We start from the raw sequence: 17,545 nt of genomic DNA on the forward strand, positions 1-17,545 counted from the left end.
ACTGCGGGGAAAAGGTTGTGTGTGCTGCCTCTGCAATACTGCTCAAATCAAATAACGATTGAAACCTCACAATAATCCAGTAATTTGAACAAATTATGATAAAATGATTCCAATGGTATTTCTTTCTCTCAGACTTAACAGCTGCCAACTTACACGGAAATGCTTCGAGACAATATCCTCAGCTCTTCAAATGGCTGACTCCCCCCTCAGAGAGCTGGACTTAAGTCACAACTTCCTGGTTACAGAGACAATGGAGATACTGTGTGAGGGTCTAGCCAGTCCCCACTGCAACCTGGACTCTCTGAACCTCAACTGCATCAACCTGGAGCTGTTCGGGGGGTGGCCGCTATATTATGTACTGCACGGACCTCATCATCAGCCCAACTGTCTGAGGTACACTCTTGGAAGTCAAAAAAGAGGTGTAGTCGTAATAAAAAGTATTAGTTTGTACTTGGCTTTCAGCATTAAGCCATACTACCTGAAGTAGCCATACTCAATTTTATTCAGAATATGTCTGATACTGCTCGCATGAGGATGGGATTTGCCTTATTCATCCGGTGGCCATTGTAAGCCTGAACGTGGCTACTGGGTACACTTGCCATCACATCTCAGTCCAGCAGATGACAGTTATGCACTCTGTTTGCAAACTGCCACAATAAAACTCACAGAAGGTTACTCTGGCCAGCGAACCCTTCTTGGGGGGCATTTTGCAAACAGAGTGCATTACCACCATCTGCTGGACTGAGATGTTTATGGCAAATCTACTCAGTAGCCTCATTCTGGCTTACAATGCCTGCCGAATAATAAGGCGAATAACAACATCTAAATGTCTAGCTTCTCTAGTGACAGACTTTTTGTTGTAAACAAAATTAACAGAAGCGAGCTCAGTTGACATGAATGAATAAGCACTGTTGCTTACATATTTATGGTTGCTTATCAGTTCATCATTGGATGAAAGTATCTACTAAATGTAATGTACTGTAATTGTATAAAACCAAAAAACAAGTACACACCGAATTTCCCAATCTCAATTTTTGTGAGTGGGGTTAGATTCGGGCTGGCTTTTGAGCATCTCTAGCTAAAACATCAAGGTTTCCAAACATCTGCCTCCCCACAGACTAAGCGGATGCTATCTGGGAGACGACTGCAGTGAGGTCCTGCTCACAGCTCTTCAGTCAGAGGACTCCAGGCTCACCTTACTGGATCTCTCCTATAACAGTCTGACCGATGCTGGACTCACACAGATCCTGACTGAACTCAGAAGTCCAAACTGTAAACTTCACACTTTGAGGTAACTTTCCTGGCAATTGATGTACCTGTAGAAATAAAAGCTGTGTATTTTTTCATCTATATGATTAGAAATCAACATAGTATCTCTAACAGTTTTCAGACGTACAGTGATCCCTCGCTATATCGCGGTTCACTTTTCGCGGTCTCGCAGACTTTTTTTCTAGTGCTTTTTTTGTTTTATTTAGGGTTTTTTTTGCAGCGCATTGAGTTCTGCGCCCTGATTGGCTAATTGACTGTAGAACATTGTCAATTGATCTACTCCGTGCCGTGTCTCGTGTACAGTTCAGCTACAGCGGAGCAGCGCCAGGACGAAGAGGCCCGGTCAGAGGAACTGTGAAATACGCGAGTCACTTTTAATAATTTCGAATGTGTTCAACCTGATGGTTAATCGTTAAGGTTTCTAAAAAACATCTATAGAAAGACATTTATTTTAATTCTCACCCTAACCCTGATAAATGTTGGGCCCGAAAACAACTTTTGATCTTTGGTTTCATTCTCTTAATAGGCTGATGTCCTTATTTTTCTATGAAGGTTTGAACTTTGAGATTATTTAAACAAGAGAAGTTGTGAGCAAATGATAATACCTGTCTGAGAAAGGTGTATAACATTGGTAGTGAGGGGTTTTACAGCCTTAAAACATCTATAATAATTGTAAAAAAAAAATAAAGCTGCTACTTAATTCGCGGATTTCACTCGCGGGTTATTTTTTGAACGTAACCCCTGCGATAAACGAAGGATCACTGTACATTTTCCAAAAACTAAACAGGCAGGCTGTATATTTGGGGACATACAAGTCAGCATTCTTTTTTTACCTAGGAATCGCTCCGCCACACAGCATAGTTATCCCTCTTAACCTCTTAGACTTGCACCACATTTTATTTTGTCTTACCATACTTGGTCATGTGACTACTAATGTTACTGTATTTTAATAGGGAAAACATTGAGATATTTGGTCTAAATTCATCTCTATTTGGATCCTAACGAATGAACTGGGCTAGCTAAGTGCTATCAAAGTAGCGCAGCGCGCCAGAGCCAGTGAGTGCACACATTGAAACGTGAGAGGTATGAATCAACTCGTCTTAGTTAAGGGAATAACATAGTTTAATATAAAAAAAAACGGTGAAGTGTTCCTTTAAGCAACGTTAGCCTATGGCTCTCCTGAGGTTAGTTTTTCAGTAACCTTCTAATAACGTTTGTTTTTTTGTTTTTTTGGAGGGGTTATTTAATTTACAAGGTTAGGGGAATGTTAGTGCAACCAAATAGTAACATTCTCTAAAGGTTGCCTAAAAATTTAAAATGGCCTTGCTGTAGGCTATGGGTCTATAATCGGCAAAATTAGGCTACTACATTATTCGCATTTATACCACTGCTTGGTCAAATTTCCTATTGTGATGCGCTGTTTGGAACGTGCATTATTTTTCTATATACCGCACGGCTATGAAGTAGTTCCCTACTTTTGGGCTTATTACACTTGAATATTAATTCGCCAATGTCAATGTAACGGTAAAAACAACAACGTTGCATCTAAGACAGCGGCAATATAAACGAAAGTGATAGTAGCAGTGGTATAAGCGGGATAATCAACTCCGCGCCCTGTGCGTTTATAGGAAAATAATGCACTTATCGAAGTGTAAAGTCCCCTCCGCCTGCGGCGTCGGGTCCTTATTACCACTTCGAACGTGCATTATTTTCCTATAAACGCACGGCGCGTCGTTGATTATCCCTTACGTAGCCAACAGTGAGTGTATTGGTCTAATCTGCCACGTAAACCCTGAAAGAAACTTGAGGTGACGCCCCTGGTATCCTGTCCGGCGTGTCCGCCTACCATGTTGGCAGTGTGTTCTGCGTGGCGTTAGCTCAAACGCAGCAAAGTGTATGTTTTTCCAGTACACCTGTGTAATGTAATTTAAACCCTTCCTTAACAACACACTCAAAAGTATGTAGGCCTACCGTAGCGAGCTATATCTCTCCACCTCCCCAATTCAGTATGAGCTGCAGGCTGCACTCTCCCAAATTAACACAAACTTAGGGCTGTGGAGCGATAACTGGTTCTGTAGTCTTCAACTAATCGCAGAAATAAGGTTGGTTTTTGTAAATGTATTTTGGACATGTCAATACCATGTTCGCACAGACTTCTGTAGCGCGCAGAAGTAGGCTTGCTTTTATGATGGACTATTTGTCGAATCAGAGTCACATCTGCAGTAAATAAGGTAAAACGCCTGCTCATGATGACGTGCTAATTGTTTATCCCCATGTTAACATCAGGCTTGTGCAAAATTCAGAATTGAATTGAGAATGACTCCTAAATTCCAATTCAATTCTTGAGTTTGAATTGAATTTGAATTGAGGTCAAAAACAGGATGCAGAATTACAATTCGAATTTGAATTAAGGGAAGTAAAATTGAAATTCAATGAAATTCAAATCAATTCATATACATAATATAAGGGTACGCTGCAAATTATTTGATTCTTATCAAGATAAAAAAAATAGATTAGAAGTGTTAGATCATTTATATTGTCTGAAGCGTGAATTTCTTACTTTACGTAAGTGTTCAACTTTACACTATCTTAAATCAAGCACATCTTTTTTTTGTCTCAAATAGGCATGAAATCTTAAAATGAGGTAAATACTGTTAAAATGAGATCTTTTACATCTCTCCCTCAAATTCTCATCAAAATAAAGCTTGTTTTAAGATTAAGTGACAAGAAAATTTGACTTAATTTAAGATGACATTTAAGATTTAAGATATCATCTTAAAACAGCAGTTTATGCTTATAACAACTTATGTAACAACTTTAAATATACATAATCTAGACCTGTCTCAAGCTGTGGTACTGTGGCGCAACAGGTTACAGCATTAGTACCTTGTACTCGTCCATCTACCCACGGGGACCCGGTTCGAATCTCACCTGCGGTCATATCCGAATCTCTCTCCAACTCTGTCACTCACCTACCCGCTACCTGTCTATCTTCATTGTCCTATCTGAATAAAGGCAAAAAGTCCAGAAAATGTTCTTCCAAAAAAAAAGGAATATAATCTGAGGCTGTTTAAATGTAAGTAACCTCATTTTACAACCAGCATTTCATGCTTATATGAAGTATATTTTACTTATTTTGGGGATGTAAAAAATATATTTATAAGTAATCTTAAAAACAGCAATTTCAGCTTATGTTAAGTTTCCAAATACCTCTGTAGACATGCTTATTGCTAGATTTTTTTTAATTTATCTTAATTCACAAAATCTTGTCAAGTGAAATTATCTTGCTGCATGGACAGAAAATCTCACTTGTTTTGAGTACCTTTTACCTCAGATTTAGTGTTTTTATCTTGTTTTTAGACACCCTTTTTTGCAGTGTTTAACAATTAAGTTTCACAAAATGTGAGATATGATCTCAACAAACACACAATTTATGATTGAAAACAGTAATCAATTACATTTCCAATGTAAGTTTCCCTGAACTGAATGTATGTGAGATTCAACACATTCTTCCTGTTATGTGACATGTGAATTTGTTTTGAATTGCCATGAATTGAATTCCACTTCCTGTCATTCCAATTCCAATTCAAATTCAACTTCCTGTGGGGTGGGGCCAATTCAATTCAAATTCCAACTCATGAATTGAATGGAGGCAAATTCTAAAATTCGGAATTGTGCACAAGCCTGGTTAACATGGATCCCATCAAGATCTGTAACACCGGAATTGGGCTGGGTCTGGGCAGGTGTTACATGGCAACTGGCTCCTGTGTTAACTGGCTGCCAGTGTTAACTGGCTGTCAAACATTCCACGATTTATGACGTTTCTTTGACAGATGTGGCACCTTGACTTGTCAACTTTCTGGTATAAACTGGAGACGAACGCATATGAATGAATGGATGAATGATTTTATTTGACATTCTCAGTTCTTACATAAAAAAAATAAATACATGATTTAGTTATAAATATACCACACCACATACTTAATCTAAAAAAACAGAGAGTCAGGATAACACAATAAAGCTCGAAAGATTATTTCCATTGTGGTCCTTTGATGTTGTATGGCAGCAGATGTAAAAATGACAAGAATGGCGCTGTGACATTACTAAAACTGTAAAAAACAAAATTTACATAAACCGTATTCTTCAGATGTAGGCCTACATATTCTATAAGTGCAAGCCCTACACTACCAGATCTCTAAGCCATGTTTTCACAGAACGTTTAAATCCATCCAAGCTACTGCTTACCTTAATATTACCAGGTAACTTATTCCACAGACTAGTCGCAACATATAAAAAGGAGTTCTTCCCTACTTTTGTTTTCACTCTTGGAGGAACAAAATCTGTGGATCTCCCCCTAGTGGAGTAACTATGAACGTCCCTCACTCTGCTGAAGAAATTATTTAAATATTTAGGGACATCTCCATTGACAATCTTGTATACTATGCTCTACTCAATTTGAGAGACTCCACCCTCAGCCATCCCAGCCTCTCAAAATGATGACGATCAAGGTGAGTTCTAGGGGCCAGATCTAGAATGCTCCTGACTAATTTATTTTGTGAGGTCTGGAGCTTATTCTTGAAATACTTAGTGAGGCCATTATACCAGGAGCAACAGGCATAATCATAGTAGGGCTGAATTATAGCGCCTGCTAAGGTCAGCATAGCCTTCTTATTTAAATACTTGGAAATTCTGGCCAGAAAACGCACTCGTTGATTTATTTTAGTAATTTCTTTCTGGGCTTGACCAGCTCCAGACAACTGGCTATCCAGTACACACCCAAGATAGGTGACTGAAGCCTTAGCATTGAGTGCAGAGTCACCAGCTAATATTTCAAAACCTGGGTTTTTGTTTAACTTAACTCTTGACCCAAACAAGATGGACTCAGTTTTTCCTAAATGAAGAGATAATCTATTAAACGATAGCCAATGGCTGACTTCTAAAAGCTCAACACTTAAGGTTGATTCTACAGTGCGTTTGTCCTTATGTGAAAACACTAGTGCGGAATCATCAGCAAATAAAAACAGTTCACATGAACAAACTGATTTAAGATCATTAATATATAAAAGAAAAAGAAGAGGACCTAAAACACTCCCCTTAGGGACTCCACATTGCACAGTTTGTGGCTGGGATAAATTACCCCCAACATCCACCACTTGCTTCCTTTCCTTCAGATATGAGTCAAACCATTTCACTGCTATGTTGTTAAAACCAATTGCCCTCAGTTTAGACAATAAGATACTATGGTCTACCGTATCAAAAGCCTTTTGCAAATCCAGCATGACCATTCCACAAAAATTGCCCATGTCAACCTCCTTCCTGATATAGTCAGATAGGTACAATAAACATGTGTCGGTTGAGTGTGATTTACGAAATCCTGATTGGAGTTTGTATAATAAGTTGTAAGATAAAAGATATTTATTCACCTGCTCCAAAACAAGTCTTTCAATTATTTTTGATAGAGTACACAGAATGGAGACGGGTCTATAGTTACCCTGATCCATTTTGTTCCCCTTCTTATAAAGTGGAATCACTTTTGCCAACTTGAGCTCCTTAGGGAAGTAGCCATACTCAATAGACAGGTTTATAATGTGAGTAATACTTTGAGTGATGTTCTCCGCAGCATCTTTCAAGAATCGAGGTGGGATATTATCTAGACCTGTAGCTTTAGAGCTATCTAGTTTTTTTAAGTTTCATAAGTACATCTTCCTCTGATACCTTCTCTAAAAAATGAATTTGCCTGAACCCCTTGTTTGGAATAAAACTTAACTTTCTTCATATTGTTTCGACATGGCAGGGAGCTTTTCAACCAGCTTACTAGCAATTGTTGAGAAGTATGTGTTAAAACTGTTTGCTACTTTATCCTTATCTGATATAATATTATCTCCAAGGTCTAGATTAATATTACATGTTTTAGTTTTCAGCCTTTTGCTATAACCCAGCTCTTTCAATGACTGCCATAGCTTTTTCGTGTCATGTTTATACTCCTTAACTTTCTCATTAAAATATGTCTTTTTAGAACAAACTACTAATCTACTCACTTCATTTCTCAGGTTTTTATACGCTGCCCAGCTTTGATCATCCTTATTTTTCCTACAGTAAATTGTTCTTAAAGACCATTTCTCCTCCGTATGGCCTCCAGTATACCATCATTTATCCAAGGTTCTGTTCTCTGTTTCACTCTTGCTTCTGTAAGAAGTGCAATTTTGTCTTTCGATTGCAGAAATTATAATTTAAAATAGTGCCAAGCCTGATCAATATCTTTACATTGCATCACAGATGACCAATTTACTTCATTTAGGCAATCTGTACATGTCTCTTTGCTATACCTTTTCATAGATCTAATTTTGATGGTATTGTGAGTACTAAATACTGTTTTCTTTACCTTTCTGGTACAGAAGATCATAGAATGGTCACTTAACCCGTAGTGTATTACCCCACTGTTGATAATTCTTGATTTGTCAGTAACTAAAACAAGATCAATCGTGGTTTGAGTAGAAATGCAAACCCGCGTTGGTTCTAAATCCCCCAACATGATAACTTCCGAATTTATGAAGTCCAAACATTTCGAACATACATCATCCAACAGCTCATAAAAGTTTGTCTGATCGGGAGGCCGATAACACACTCCCACTAGTATTGGTTTGCTTTTAGGCAAGCTTCAATCTGGTCCTCATGCATATCCTCTCTTTTACTAAAACAAATATCGGATCTTAAATAAATAAAGACGCCTCCACCTTTTCTGTTTCGATCTTTCCTAATTAAACAGTAGTTTTCTATTTCAATGTCAGCGTCCTTTATCGATTCATCCAACCACGTCTCAGTAAAGCAAAAAAAAAAAAACATATGAATATGTATCTTTAAATGTCAAAATTGCCTGTAGTAGGCTACATGCAATGGATTATGAATATGCCACCAAAAAATGAATACCTAGATAAAGTTATTATAACTCCACATGAATATTGAATTGCAACTAAATTAAACAGCTTGATTGATGGCCAGCCACGCACCTGTTTACGCCACAAACTAACCGAGAACGGCGCGTGTACTTAACTTATACCATTAAAATATGTCAACTCATGTTGTCATTGTAGCAAGTTAACACGGCTAATCATGTTATCTTGTTACCGTTGTCCAAGCCATTTAGTAGGCCTTCTAAGTTGGCTGTCATGGTTAAGTTTTAGAATATTAAATAATTTAAATTATTAAAAAAGGAGAATATTAATCGAGGAGAGAGTTTGAAAGCCACCCCGGGAGTAGACTATGGAGGAGACCAGCCTTGCTGCGTGTTAGAGAGATGTTAATGTTAATGAAATGATGTTAATGAACTGTTAATTGACGTAGGGCGCTTTAAATACACGTAACACTTCCCTTGATCATCACTGACAAGTGCAGATTTTTTCCGCGATTGCATTCACATAGCAGCTGTGGCGGCAACATTACGGAAACATGACTAGGTTGGCAGCAGGAAAAGTTCCGGTAGTAGATATACGGACATATATATGAATTCAGACAGCACAACGAAAAAAAAACCCTGCCGTAAAAAGTAAAAAGTTGAACATTGCGGAAATACACGTCTGTCTGAAAGCGGCTTATATCTCCTTTTCTAGAAAAAAACAGGGATTTTGATGAAAACATAGAATACGCTGTGGCTCTACAAAATAGTCAAAAATTATCTAGATTTCCGGTACTCTGGGACATAGTTTCCAAAACAGTGCGGCATTCAAAGTGTTAAGTAGGACTTCCAAACTGACACCAGTTTGTGTTCATGAGAATGCAAGCAAGACTGGTATTATTACAAGCTACTGCTTACTTTCAGAATAGGTTATGTACAGTGATGGGCAGTAGCATTGCTACTTTTGTAGCGACGCTACTATAACCACATTTTCAGTAGCTTGGCGGTAACGTCGCTATTTACAAAACCAAGTAACTTTTCTGTAGCTAAGCTATTTTATTGATCAAGTAGCGCAGGAGCTATTTTCTCCTGGACATTTCTGATGTTCATACATAACATCATCTCCTGCAGCCATCAACACCACAAATTAGGAAGACAGCCATAATGTTTGTGTCCACGACAACACGCTGGGTACAAGCGCATGCGGTTGCCACACGTTTTCCTGGGATTGTTCTCTTTTTTCTCCGAACAGAACAACCTCGAAGTGTATGGCACCCAAACTCGATTTGATCTTAGTCCACTCACTTCTGTTTACAGTCAGTGCTTAATTGTGAAAATATTAGGTACATGAAGAGTACACAAGAAAGTATCATTACTTATTCTAAAACTACACAAAGCATAAATACATAACGTCAAGGTGATGGCCTGCTGTCTGTTTCTGGTTGGTCTACCACATTCAAGTGCACTTGTGGGCGTGGCCGCCTCCTTAGGGCAATGCAGCACACCGGCGCACAGGTATGCACAGGGTTTTTAAAGCACAACACGTGTCAAACAGTAGAGGGTCAGTAGTCAGTAGTGTCGGGGTGTTGTAGCAATTGTGTAATGTACTGCGTGCGTGTTGCATGTTCGAAAAGCAAAAAGGTCTCCTGGAGTCTCCTGCACCTGTGCTGCATTACCCTAAGGTAAGGAGCCAACCACGCCCACAAGTGCACCTGATAATGGGAGACAAAACAGAAACAAACAGCAGGCCTAGAAGGCAGTCACATTGTTTGTGTGTCCACCATACTCTGTGGTAAACAAACAACGTGACAGTAGAAGACATATATGCGTCATACACCACTTCCCTCAAGCTAGGTGCTACCCCTCACTTAACTTCTCGGTGTTTACTGCATATGGTGTGGGATAGGGCTGGGACAACACAGTACAGTATAGTTGGCTTAATCGAGTAAATGAAATGCGTTTAGACATGGGATTCAAAAGATGTAGATTTAGTAATATCAGGATTTGTAGCCCAATTTAAACTAGAAATGCTATTCCAGGATTGACAGGATTTATAAAACATACAAGGGCTTTACAAGGGTACAGTAAAACATTTCTGAAATGTTAATGTTAATGAGAAGCTTACAATATTTGGGAATGGGAAAGTAATTGCTACAGTAATCTACAAATGTATCGTTGATTAATCAAACAAATAATAATTTGATTAGAAAAATAATCTGAAAAAAATGTTGCTAATCTCACTGGATTAATCCTTTAGAAACTCCACCCTCAGCCATCCCAGCCTCTCAAAATGATGACGATCAAGGTGAGTTCTAGGGGCCAGATCTAGAATGCTCCTGACTAATTTATTTTGTGAGGTCTGGAGCTTATTCTTGAAATACTTAGTGAGGCCATTATACCAGGAGCAACAGGCATAATCATAGTAGGGCTGAATTATAGCGCCTGCTAAGGTCAGCATAGCCTTCTTATTTAAATACTTGGAAATTCTGGCCAGAAAACGCACTCGTTGATTTATTTTAGTAATTTCTTTCTGGGCTTGACCAGCTCCAGACAACTGGCTATCCAGTACACACCCAAGATAGGTGACTGAAGCCTTAGCATTGAGTGCAGAGTCACCAGCTAATATTTCAAAACCTGGGTTTTTGTTTAACTTAACTCTTGACCCAAACAAGATGGACTCAGTTTTTCCTAAATGAAGAGATAATCTATTAAACGATAGCCAATGGCTGACTTCTAAAAGCTCAACACTTAAGGTTGATTCTACAGTGCGTTTGTCCTTATGTGAAAACACTAGTGCGGAATCATCAGCAAATAAAAACAGTTCACATGAACAAACTGATTTAAGATCATTAATATATAAAAGAAAAAGAAGAGGACCTAAAACACTCCCCTTAGGGACTCCACATTGCACAGTTTGTGGCTGGGATAAATTACCCCCAACATCCACCACTTGCTTCCTTTCCTTCAGATATGAGTCAAACCATTTCACTGCTATGTTGTTAAAACCAATTGCCCTCAGTTTAGACAATAAGATACTATGGTCTACCGTATCAAAAGCCTTTTGCAAATCCAGCATGACCATTCCACAAAAATTGCCCATGTCAACCTCCTTCCTGATATAGTCAGATAGGTACAATAAACATGTGTCGGTTGAGTGTGATTTACGAAATCCTGATTGGAGTTTGTATAATAAGTTGTAAGATTTTGTAGCCCAATTTAAACTAGAAATGCTATTCCAGGATTGACAGGATTTATAAAACATACAAGGGCTTTACAAGGGTACAGTAAAACATTTCTGAAATGTTAATGTTAATGAGAAGCTTACAATATTTGGGAATGGGAAAGTAATTGCTACAGTAATCTACAAATGTATCGTTGATTAATCAAACAAATAATAATTTGATTAGAAAAATAATCTGAAAAAAATGTTGCTAATCTCACTGGATTAATCCTTTAGAAACATGTTTGAGACAGCCCTAAATTCAGGAAAAACTGCTATCCAAGAAGAGCTTGATATCGGAACATTCAAACCCGTTTGACTTATGTTCCTTATTCTGCATGCATGTAAATTTTCCATTTTGTTCCAGTAAGTGTTTCTTATCTCTGAGCAGGTTGGGCGGCTGTGCGATCACTAAGGTATCCTGTGAGGTCCTGGGTTCTGTTCTACAGTTCTCCTCTCTCAGAGAACTGGACCTGAGTGGCAGCAGTGTGGGAGATGAGGGGGTGAAACAGATCTTTTCTAGAACATTGACTTGGTTGGAAACACTGAGGTGGGTTTCATATTGTTGGACATGATTTTTTGAACATTGTTCTCTGAAGCACAGTGTTAAGTAAGGGATAATGTATAGAACGCCGGTCATCATCAGGAAATTGGTCCCAAACTGGCGATCTTGGCGATCTTGTTCTGCCCTGAAAGGACCTATTTCTCGATAATGACCGGGAGTTCTATACATTATCCCGCTTATACGGCTACTTGCCAAAATGAGAAAAGAAACTTAACACAATGGCCCTCATTTATCAACCGAGCGTAGAAACCAGCGTATATCTTACGACGAGGCTCACGCGTGATTCATCAAACTTTCGTATCACTCCAATTCTAGGGTAAGAATAAATGTGTGTTGATAAATGTGGCGGTTGGAAACAAGCGTAATTTAAATATCGCCCCTATATTCTAGTTTTAATTAGCCTGGATGCCAGACCGAAGTTTAGCCCCGCCTCCATTCTTTTTCTGCAGGGAACTTCGGTCTGGCACTGCTCCGTTCAGCTGCTACTATTCGAGATACACTTCTGCTCGGACCAATCACATTTCACAGGGCGGGCTTTACGTGATGATTGACATATGAACAGCAGTGACGTTCACGGCTGCATGCGTCCTCGTTCAACGAGTTGGGTGTGAGACCATGTTCGCTTAGGTTGATTTTGATTGCAACAGAAACGCTATGGCTATGAATGCATAATTTGTTCATGCAGTTTGGCCTTTCGTTTATCTTAGCTATTGAAACTGAGGTTTTATCACGGATTCGCACAACTATTTCTGAACACTTAGACCAACGAGAATATGTGGGAAAACTTCAGTTTCACTTTCACCCAGTTAAAACAGCATGTTTGGGTGATGTTGTTCCCGTTTGTTTAAAAATGTCTGTTTGCTCGTTGGGTTAACGACACACTTCCCCAGCTGTTCATTGCATACAGTTTGAAGGAATTATTTTTAAAAACGAAGGAGGATGTTTTCCATAGCCTACCCTGCTACATATTTCTGTCTTAGATTTCGCAGATACTGACAGCCAATAACTTGTTCTGTTTGGTTTGGTCTATCCAATGAGTGCAGAGCTATCCCCCCGCACTGTATCGGTTGAATCACGCCCCATAATCGCAGCTGAATGGAGCAGTTTCAGACTCATATTCTGATAAGAATTGAGTATGACGTCGTCAGGCTAAGTTTTAATGGCCTTGGCCCTAGAATTTATGACATGAAGGTGCATTATACGTCCAAAAGAGATCATTAGTGATCTGGAGCCACAGTGACGTCCAGCTGAACCTTGTTCATTTTGACAGCTAGAAGCTGTCATCAAGGAAGGCGGGAAGCTAGAGCGATTTAAGCGCAACAGACTTTATTTTCGCAGAGAGAACGCATCATACTATAAATACATTCATTACAAAACCATACAAGACTGAAATTTGCCCTTTGAAAATAATTTAAAATATATCATTCATAAATGTTGCGTTTGCCAAAGAGAAAGTATAATCATCTCCTATAGCTAGCCATAAAATGTGTCAATATAATGCTACATTACAGCAAATAGGCTGCGCATGTACAGGAAAGGTGTTATGTCCGAGATCCATAAATTCAACTCATCAACTTTGTAATCCATCGGCGATTTACTACTGCACAGTGCTATTCCGCCTGAAAAACTTGTGTGCGCGAGTTCAGACTAGACGTGAGATTTGAGCGTATAGCACCGATCACGTTCACATTGAGAAATGCCATACTTTGCGTGGAAACAAGCGCACTCCTGTTTTACGCCTGTTTTTGGTCGTACGCACGTTTCATAAATGAGGGCCAGTGTGTCTTTAGCGATGACTTGGCTACCGTTTCGTGTTTCCGCTAACAAAATAAATAGTTCGCCACACAGATAGAACTTGACAGTTTCAGGTGTTGCATGCATGGTTGCATGGCAACGTCTTACAAGCTGAATTTCACCAGAGACGGTTGAAAAGGGTATTTAAAGTAGCTTTGATTTCACTGTCGAGCTTATCTCCCTCAACAATGGAATTCTCTTCTCTGATTGGCTGATGGGGTGGCCATTAACTTCGTATAACCTGCTACCCTTGAAGTAGTTCCCGTATCACACTTGAATATTAAATTCGCCAAACTCATTGCGAAGTTTAAATGAACTGTCACGTTGCATCCAAGCTGAAATACAGACGCGCACAACCATAGTAACATTGTAGCATATGATATGACGGAGGTGGATTGTAGCTATCTTTCCAAGTTAAAGTTAATCAGAATCCTGGGATATGCCCGCTTGACAACGGGAGAGATAGAACTAACGACTGGCTTTTGGCCGTAGCAACCAGCCATTTAGAACTAACGACTGGCCTTTGGCCATAGCAACCATCCATTTTAGAACTAGTAACGGCAGTTTTGTCCTGCAAGTAGAAAGTTGATATGTGGCGGAAAGTAGTCCCACAGTCAAGACAGTTTTAGCGATGTTAACGGACGCAACGGTGGAATAAAACTATGTTCTAAATATACAGGTTATGAATAGCCTACAAACGGGAGATAAGCGGGATAACGGCCTTCGAGGTCGACCGGTTAGATGGAAATAATGGCTAGGTGGAGGTCTAGAACTCCGGCGACGTGCGAAGCACGGAGACGGAGTTACCTCCGCCGTGCCATTATTTCCATCGAACCGGTCACCTCGTCGGCCGTTATCCCTTACGTATTTGTTGTGGATTGATATGAAAGACCTGAATTAGAAGCACAAAACCCATTTTCCTTGACAGCGGTCTGTTATAACCTACGGTTATCGAGAAATATCAGACCTCCGAACGTTGGGAAGGCCCATTCATGTGAATGGAACTTTCTGCATCACTTTTTAGAGCTGTGTAATAATGCATTTTATATTCTGATTGCAATGTTTTTTTTAAAAGGCAGGGCAAAATTCAAATGTTGTATTGGATATGAACATTTTCTTTATAGAAGAGGAACCAGCTTACACTTACACTGTAAATCTCATAAAACCATATATAGCTTCAAAAAGGACATAGAATCAAATGTTGATAGTGACAAAAATATTAGCTCAATTTGAAGTATATCGTCTATAAAAAGTTGTGAGGCTGAGCTTCTCAGAAGTAAAGATGTTGATGTAGTCATCACTCTGTGAAAACTTGTCTGGGCAAAGAATGCAACAAAAGAAATGCTCAGAATGCAGAGAAATATTCATAAACAAAGAACAGGGCTGAATAATAATATTGCATGGCTGTGATCTTTTGGACTTCAGAGGCACTACATTAAAACTAGACCTGTATATGTAAAGAAAATTCTTCAATTAACCATTGTCTCTGGTCACAGTGCGATGCTTCATTCACTAATGTTGGTGAGATGGATCTTCTCCAGATCATCGACTCTGCTGGAAACACTGAGGTGGGTTTATATTGTTGTGCATTATAATTGCAATTAGATTAGATAATTGCTCTCCAAAGCACACTCTCCATGTACATTCTGATTAATTAATCTCAGAGTAACAGCTGAACACCTCCCATCATATTACTGTGCCATTTAACTTCCTCTGGGTTATGCCACTTACGCTTTACCCCCGACATTGCACTGTGCCAACTTCAGAGGGCACTGTTCCCAACTATTTTAGCCAACCATCAAATGCTTGACCTCTTTGGAAAGCTGAAACCCTGTAGTTTCTTCGGACACAATCAGAATAATTGTGTGGCACATAAGCACTGGCACATAGCTAAAGAGGTTAGACTATTGTGTTTTCTTTCTACTTGGTTACAAACTACTTTGAACTGATCACATTTCAGCCCAAGACTGGACTGGGACAGAAAATCGGCCCTGGCAGACAGGGTTCACCCAGCCTAGTTAAACACAGACGTATTTTAATACAGTTTGGGAGGGACACAAATACCTAAACAGAGGCAGCCGGGCTCGCCTTATGTTTAACTTAGCTAGGTGACCTGGACATTGCTACCAGCATACGGTTATCACTTCACTGCTTGACAGTACCATGCATGGAGACATCTTTCACCTTAATAATGGACATGTTAGCAAAACTATAGTTTTTGGTTAACGGAGATAATCTCCCTCCCTATTATTACAGTCTAATACAACAGTCGAAATATGCATGATGTATTATAGTGAATGTTGCATGTATTATAATGTATTAAAATGAATGATTCTTTCCAGAACATCGACTCTGCTGGAAACACTGAGGTGGGTTTTATATTGTTGTGCGTTATTATTAGATAGATACTCTCCAAAGCACACTATCCATTTACATTCTGGTTACAGTTTTGTCTGATTGCTTAAGCACATTTTTGTAACTATTGGCTATTTTTGCAAAACTCTACACACAAATAACAAAACCTTTCACCAAATTATCAAAACATTGTAGTTCTCTTGCAAAAGCGAACACAGCTTGATTAACTCTCCACACCTTTGTAAAAATGGTGTTTCTGTATCAAACAGTAAACACAAGCCATCATTTATTAAGCACACAATGTGTCAACTACACACTGATGGTATGAATACAAGACACATTTGGCTTTTGCTTTCTCTGTGCACAAGGTAGGCTACAGTATGTCAGTTTGAGGTCATACTTTTGTCATAGTTCTGTAAACGTACAGTAAGAATCCAAACTTCAAGTATTGGTGTTCACTATCATCAAAACAAATACAAAGTCAAAACACAAAATACTAATTTCAAAATAGTAACAAAAAAAAAAAAAAAAAACTGACGTCTCTCTGGGTACGGCCACAAAATTTAATCTACTGTACATCGCATGCAATGTACTCCTGTCCAAGGCACCGGGCTCCTTGTCCTCTTCCTCCTCCTCTTTCTCCTACTTCTTCACCTCCACGTCCTCTTCCTAGGCCTCCTCTAATTCTCACTCTTCCTGCTCCCTCCATTGTACTCCACACGGATATCTTACCTGTGCCTTATTTACACTGCTAATATTTACACTGCTAACTGCAACTAATGATCTAAAACAATTTTCACGTGTGAAAAAGTGCCAGACAGTTGGCAAAATAGTGTTATAATAGCCATACATGTGTATGATTTTGCTAGGAGTGTGTTGGAAATTTGGTAATTGAGAGTAAGCAGTGAGTTGTGTTTAAAGTTCCGCAAAAAGAGTGTTGTGCAGTGAATTGTGCCTACAGTTTTGCAAAGTGTGTGATACAAAATTGCAAACTGAGTTCAAAGCAGTGTTTGTGCTTTTAGTTGGGCAGACGAGTGGTTTTGCCATATGTGTTAATAGTTTTAGAAATTGTGCTACAAGAATCAGATTAGTGCTTAAGCATTCAGAAAAAAATGTAATGTTAAAACACAGTGTTTAAATATTTTTGACACGGAATCTAAGCTTTGGATAAAGTCAGGTTCAAAATTATTTTTTCATTGTGTTAGAGGGGAGAAAAAAATACAGGGGGATTTATGGATATCTACTTTTATTGTCCTGTAAATCAGAATTCACTGTCAATAGCTTTAAATAAATTTGTTTTCGCTGTTTTAGAAAAAAAAGACATATAAATCAGGCTAGGAATAAAGAATCAACAAACCCCTCTGTAAAAATCCTATAGTTTGGCACATGACTGTACATTTTGGTGTATGTAAGTGCTTTAGAAGTAGAGATTTTGCTCAGAGTGGGAGAG

At 38.9% G+C, this 17,545-nt stretch overlaps 1 protein-coding gene across 3 annotated transcripts in view; it reads left to right on the plus strand.

The window, feature by feature from the left end:
• Positions 1 to 17,545, plus strand: part of LOC134086081 (NACHT, LRR and PYD domains-containing protein 12-like) — a 49,839-nt gene that overhangs the window by 15,530 nt on the left and 16,764 nt on the right. For 2 of the 3 annotated variants that reach the window (XM_062539999.1, XM_062540002.1), the window contains exons 4-8: positions 133 to 393; positions 1,118 to 1,291; positions 11,773 to 11,931; positions 15,237 to 15,308; positions 16,083 to 16,109. In XM_062539999.1, the coding sequence (XP_062395983.1) occupies positions 133 to 393; positions 1,118 to 1,291; positions 11,773 to 11,931; positions 15,237 to 15,308; positions 16,083 to 16,109 (693 nt within the window). The remainder of the gene's footprint in view (positions 1 to 132; positions 394 to 1,117; positions 1,292 to 11,772; positions 11,932 to 15,236; positions 15,309 to 16,082; positions 16,110 to 17,545) is intronic. The other variant, XM_062540001.1, reaches the window with a different exon arrangement.

The sequence above is a fragment of the Sardina pilchardus genome, chromosome 1 (genome assembly GCF_963854185.1).
Source record: "Sardina pilchardus chromosome 1, fSarPil1.1, whole genome shotgun sequence".
NCBI lineage: Eukaryota > Metazoa > Chordata > Actinopteri > Clupeiformes > Clupeidae > Sardina > Sardina pilchardus.